The following is a 6,000-nucleotide window of genomic DNA, read 5'->3' on the forward strand; positions in this document are numbered from 1 at the left end:
TCCACACCCTGAACAGGTAAGAAAGTAATTTTTTTAATGTTAATTTTAAAGAAATAACATAATCATGTGGCCTTACTTGCATCAGTGTAAAGGAGTGGCTAGTTATTCTTGAAACAGATGAATCAAGGCATAGTTTTTTGCTGTTTCTAATAAACTTCATTTTTAGGGTGCTGTTCAAGGACCTGAAGAATTTGCTGAAGGCTTTGTGATTGGTGTTAGGAGTCTCCTTGGCCACACAGTGGGTATGTTACTGCTTTGAAAAATACCTCCATGGTATTTCCCTGATGAGTATTTAAGTTTGTCACACTGTGGTCAGTATTTGTGATGTGGATCATTCACACCTAATTTACCTGAGACCGTCTAAATGTCTGCTTTGTAGACTGAGCAACCAAACTGGGAAACATTGAATATGTAACTGAATTAGTAACATGCTGTGGATGAATAAGAAACAGAATTCTAATGGACCTAAAATGTCTGGAGGAGCCTGAGAAGTGTTTTTAAGACCGGCTACTGTTACAATTACCTTAGGTTTATATTCAACTGTGTCTTACAGTAATTAGAGAAAATATTATTTCATTCAATATGTTATATAACATGTAGTGAACTGATGTAAGAGTTCCCTTTTTCTGGGTATATGGACTTCAGAGCAGATCCTGGAGTCTTCTCATGGACAACCTATGGGATTTGCTCTGTGTAAATTCATCATATCTAAACTATGAAGGGGATTTGCTGTGAACTTCTTTGTGTTGTCTGCTGTTAAGCTGTGCAAGAACTCTTTCTGTCTGCCCTGTTCCCTCAGGTGGTGCAGCAGGGGTGGTGTCCAGGATCACTGGCACTGTTGGAAAAGGCCTGGCTGCCATTACTCTGGATGAAGAATTCCAGCAGAAAAGGAGAGAGGAGATGGGTCGGCAGCCAAAGGACTTTGGGGAGAGCCTGGCCAAGGGAGGAAAAGGCTTGTTACGGGTATGAGCCTGGAGAGGGGGGTGTGATGTGCCAACCTGTCATCCAGGCTGGAAAACACATACAAGGAGGGCTGCTGCCTTCTCTGGCAGCTCATGAGCTGAACAGCAGAGGCAAACAGGCAGTGCTTTGAGCAGCCTCAGGGGAGTGTTTGAGCTCATGTTTCTGGTCAGGGGAACTGAGGTTGGGGTCTGGGAAAGGAAAAGTGTAGGAAGTGACACCGAGTGCTCCTGTGAATTATATAAATAAACAGTTACTTGTGTTCAACCAATGTGTGAGGTAATTAAAGTACCTGGGCCCTTAGCTGACCTTGCAGTCAATTCTGTCATTCCAGTCAGCTGGCTGGGAATTGGAGTAGAAATGACTTTCTCTATGCTGAGGTCGTACAAAACTGCTGCATTTTCTTGACTTTAAGGAATAGGAGCATGAAGCAAGTAGAATATGTATAAAAGTAAGTACTACATTAGGTTGGAGATATTTTTTTTCTGAAAGAGAAGCTGTGCAACCACTGTATTTTTTGGTTATCTGGAATTGGGAGCCTTTTCTGGTTGCTGAAAGATCACTTCTATTTCTCTCTGTGAGAAAAACCTCACATAAACAATGACTGAGAGGTCTGTATTTTATGACTGCAAATTAAGTCTTGTAATAATTTCCATCACACTCAATTCCAAATAACAACAGTCAACTTATCTCTAAGTAATTATTAAATAGTAAACATTGTGGAGTTGATTCTGATACTGTTTCTAAGATATTGGAAGTCACCTCAGGGCATTTTCATTCATCTGCCTTAGTGTCTTTCAACGACTTGACCTTTCCAGTCTTGTGGAGAGTTATTTGCTGTTAATTTACCTTGCCCTAATTGGTATCACTTACTCATGACTGGGAACTCTGGCAGCTTCCTCTTAGTAGTGAAAGGGAAATAATTACTTAATTGTTGCAAGGCTGCTGATTACCATACAACAGATTTATTAGTCCTGCCAGCATAAATGTTTCTTCAGCTGGTTCAGATTTTCCCCCTCTCTACTTTCCCTCAGTTATAATTTTCTTAAAAATATAAAGTCAAAGAAGGAAACAAAGCCAAAACCCCAAACAGACAGGGTTTCTGATCCTGAACTTTATAAAGTTTTAAAATGAAGTATGTGAGACAACTGGTTGGCCAGTTGGACTTAAAGCATTCCAGTTCCTAAGTGGGAACTTTATTCTCTTCTTTGTTTTAGGGTGTTGTTGGAGGTGTGACAGGCATAATCACTAAACCAGTGGAAGGTAAGCACTAGGGCTGCACTGCACTGCAGTCCTTTACATTTTATTTTGTAATTTTAAGAAATGTCAATCTAAGTGTAGTGATGCTAAGGCATAGCAAGATTTATATTTCTAATTATGATTTCCTCAAATATCTTTGTTATTGGCTTACCACCTTTTCAACCTTTGTATGAGTCAAGGAATGGTTTGTGCTTGTTATGTATTTTGTTAGGGCTGCTGTAGTACCCAATTTATTGTTTAAAGCCAGAATAAAGATACTAAAAATAATAAAATAAATTAAAATCTTTTGGGACTCCAAAAGTTGGAAAAATCTTAAAAAGCAAATTTGGTTTTATGACTGAAATTGGTATTTATTCCTGTTACTTCATCAGTATGGTAGATAATGAAAATTATCCAAGATAAAATGCCTCTTACTAATCTCCAAGTCACAGAGATTTCAGTGTTGGGAGTCAGTGTTGTATTTTACAGCTTTTGGGTGATACTTTGGTGTGTAGTCCTTGTCTCACTGGTGGATGAACACACATGCTTTCTAAACCCTCTTTTGGCTCTTCCATAGTTATGTATCACCAGAGACATGTAATTTTCATATAGAAGTAGTTATCTTCCATTATATTTGTGCATCTGACTGTCCTCAGAATATTTGTTACTGTCAACCTGTAAGAACTGATCTCTTGGCCTACAGTCCAGGCTGAAAGGGTGAGAGGGAGAATCTTGTGAGCATCTCAGTTCTGCTGCCTTTGGAGCCTGGGGAGGTATTTGGTGAACAGTGATGTGTCTGAACAGACCAGGAAGCAAAGTGTGACTTTCCATGGACAACTTTTTGTCCAGGTGGATCATATGGAATCAGTGGCTGTGGGCTGTTTAAATACAAACCACTCCTCGTGCAGCCTGGAGCAGCAATGGCTTAATTGTGTGCTTAATGTCTTCAAGGTCACTAAAACTATTTCTTTTCTTTGTTCCCTTTCTTTTAAAGGGGCCAAAAAAGAAGGAGCAGCTGGATTCTTCAAAGGGATTGGGAAGGGGCTGGTGGGAGTGGTGGCCCGGCCGACCGGAGGCATCGTGGACATGGCCAGCAGCACCTTCCAGGGCATCCAGAGGTACAGGGGCAAGGGGCAGGGGTAAAGTACTCCCTGATGTTGGGTACCAGGGGGTAAACTGGTCCAGTAGTGCCAAACAATTACTGGTGTTAAGTACAATGTGCAGGAAGATTTGTGAGGTCGAGAAATGTCTTGTAGCCCGTAATGAATGTCTTTTATAATGATCCTGAAATTGCTGCTTCAGTGTTGTAGTTCAGGTAGACAATAACTAATCACTTTTCTACTTTTACTCCCTCCCCTGATGGGAAAGTAATTTAAAGATCTTGTGTAAATTTTACTTTTGTGTATTATTGAGTGCAAATACCTAAATGTCATTTAAACTTAGTGTAAAATATTAGACCATTGAAATTTTCGGAGTAAAAATTCCCCGTTAGAAATTTGGTCAGCAGGAGCTTCTTGTGTTTTAAGGGGACTTTTGGGTAGTGTGTTTAATATACTTGAGAACCCTCAGTAAATTATCTGCAGTTGGGAGTAAACTTCTCCAAATTGTTCTGTAACTGTTCAATTGGCTGATGCTACTTTTGATTTATTATTAACAACGTGTCTTTGCATCCGGAGGGTACCCAGGGGGTGTCAGTGGGATATGTGGCAAGGGATATATTGGGGAAACTCAGAAATGTGTTCAGTTGACCAGAATACTGTTGCACTGTCCATGGCAGGGTGGCAGAATCCACTGAAGAAGTGTCCAACCTGCGTCCCCCACGGCTCATCCGGGAGGACGGCATCATCCGGCCCTACGACAGGGTGGAAGCTGAGGGCTATGATTTATTTGAGGTATGGCTTGTGTTGTAAATCCAGCTAAAACTCTCTGACCCTCAGGGTTCCCTAAAGAGAAGTTGTAAACAAGCTGCCAGGGATGTGTGGCAGTCATTAACCGTAGGAAAAATTTGCCCCAGCCTGTTCCATAAGGCAGACCTGGACAGCAGAGAAAGCCCAGTGCTTGGAGTAAGCTGAATGCAGAAAGGAAACTGCAGCATTGCTGGTTTATGGTCTGTAATCACTTATCTCATGCTCTGGAAGGGGGTAGTGGGATAAAGAATTATTAGGATTAAGATTTGAATATCTGGAAACAAAAACATTCTGATACTCAGTTCTAATGTTTGGCATAATCACAAAGTTGAGGTTGGTTTACAAACTAAGCAACTTTTAAAAAAGATTAATAGAGCTTGAATGGTTTGGTCGTATCAGCAGTTGAAAAAACTGCATGAATTCTCAAAATACCACTTTTTGGTTTTTCCTTCTGCTGTTCACAATAGCAATCTGTCACAGCTACAGGCGCTGTGTGGACGCTTAGCCTGCTCCCTCAGATGGATGTGGCTGACATATGGAGCAGGAATAACATTAGTTTTCCAGTCCTGGATAGTCAGGATCTGGTTAATTTGTATTTCAGGCTTCATGCTCTTAAAACTTACCTTAAAATGCTTATTTTGTTGCTAACAGAGTAAAATAACTGTCTACATTCACATATTAAGACCAAAACTTGCCTATTTGCTACTTGCTTCTAGGTGGTCTTTTAATCTCAATTTCCTGCTGTATTTCTAATGTTTGTTTTCTTTCTCCTTCTCTCCTGGCACACGCAGCAAGAACTGGACTAATGGAGTAAACATTTTCCATATTTCTTCTCTATTTCTGTCATGGTCTTTTATCTGCCTTAAATATTTAAATTAAGGGCATGATTTCATTTAACATGTCCTCTCCCCTTCATTCATATCTTTTCTGTGTAGCAGTTGAATAAAACAGTGTTTCATGTTGTCCAGACTAAGAAAACAAACTTGAATTACCATCTTCAGTAAGATTAGATGAGTGAGTAAGATGGGAGAGACGGGGAGGGTTTGTTTCCTGTATATTTGTTTTTCTAAGGATACTTAGCTCCTTATGAACAGCAACAACAGAAGGCACTTGGAAAAAAAACTATGGGAGGTTAGAGCCTGAGTTCATTTATTTATTTATTAGCATTCTGGTAGAACCAGGGCTGTGGAATGAGGCAGAAGGCAACATTTTGTGCAAAGTGTAAAATAGTGACATCGAATGGAATTCACTTCTGTGAAAGTGCTTCTGATTCCATGATCCAGAAATACTGTTTGCATATAAATGCTGAGAAAACTTGTACCTGTGGTTTCTGTGCTGTGCTGTGGCCTGTCAGCTTTCCATCCTGTCACCCACTAGGCCTTCAAGGTACTATTGCTACTTCTTTATGAACATTTCTCAATTAAATCATGCAGCAGCTTAGTGGACTCTGGGTTTTATTCAGGGAATCTTTTGGGGATTTGCTGTTCACCACAATTAAATAAGTGTAAACTTTCAGCTGTTAACATGAGCTTTCACGCACACATACACAGAGATATATTTTAAAAAATCAATATATATCTATATATCTATTGCTAAATTAAGTGGTGCCATAAATTTCATTACTAATACAGCATCTTAGAAATGAGCAAGCTGAGCTTAACAAGTTGTTGTCAGAGCAAATTTTTTGCCTGTCAGATGGGAGACAATGTTGAACAGAAACATCTCTGCTGCCAATGCCCTTTTAGTATTTACTGGTCAATTCAAAATTGTTTAAAAAAACATTTAGTGATTTTTTTTTTTTTAAAACTGATTAAGTGTAATTAAGTTGTGATATACTGAGCAGGTCACATTTTGTCTTCTTGAGTTTTTTTATTTTTCTCAGTATATTTTTTAC

The 6,000-nt window shown here is 39.5% G+C and overlaps 1 protein-coding gene across 1 annotated transcript in view; it reads left to right on the forward strand.

Moving 5' to 3' along the window:
* Positions 1-6,000, forward strand: part of VPS13C (vacuolar protein sorting 13 homolog C) — a 99,313-nt gene that overhangs the window by 83,651 nt on the left and 9,662 nt on the right. The window contains exons 78-82 of the mRNA XM_018081424.2: positions 167-242; positions 800-963; positions 2,178-2,223; positions 3,194-3,317; positions 3,977-4,091. Of these exons, the coding sequence (XP_017936913.2) occupies positions 167-242; positions 800-963; positions 2,178-2,223; positions 3,194-3,317; positions 3,977-4,091 (525 nt within the window). The remainder of the gene's footprint in view (positions 1-166; positions 243-799; positions 964-2,177; positions 2,224-3,193; positions 3,318-3,976; positions 4,092-6,000) is intronic.

The sequence above is a fragment of the Manacus vitellinus genome, unplaced genomic scaffold (assembly GCF_001715985.3).
Source record: "Manacus vitellinus isolate BGI_N305 unplaced genomic scaffold, ASM171598v3 scaffold_53_pilon, whole genome shotgun sequence".
NCBI classification, from domain to species: Eukaryota; Metazoa; Chordata; class Aves; order Passeriformes; family Pipridae; genus Manacus; species Manacus vitellinus.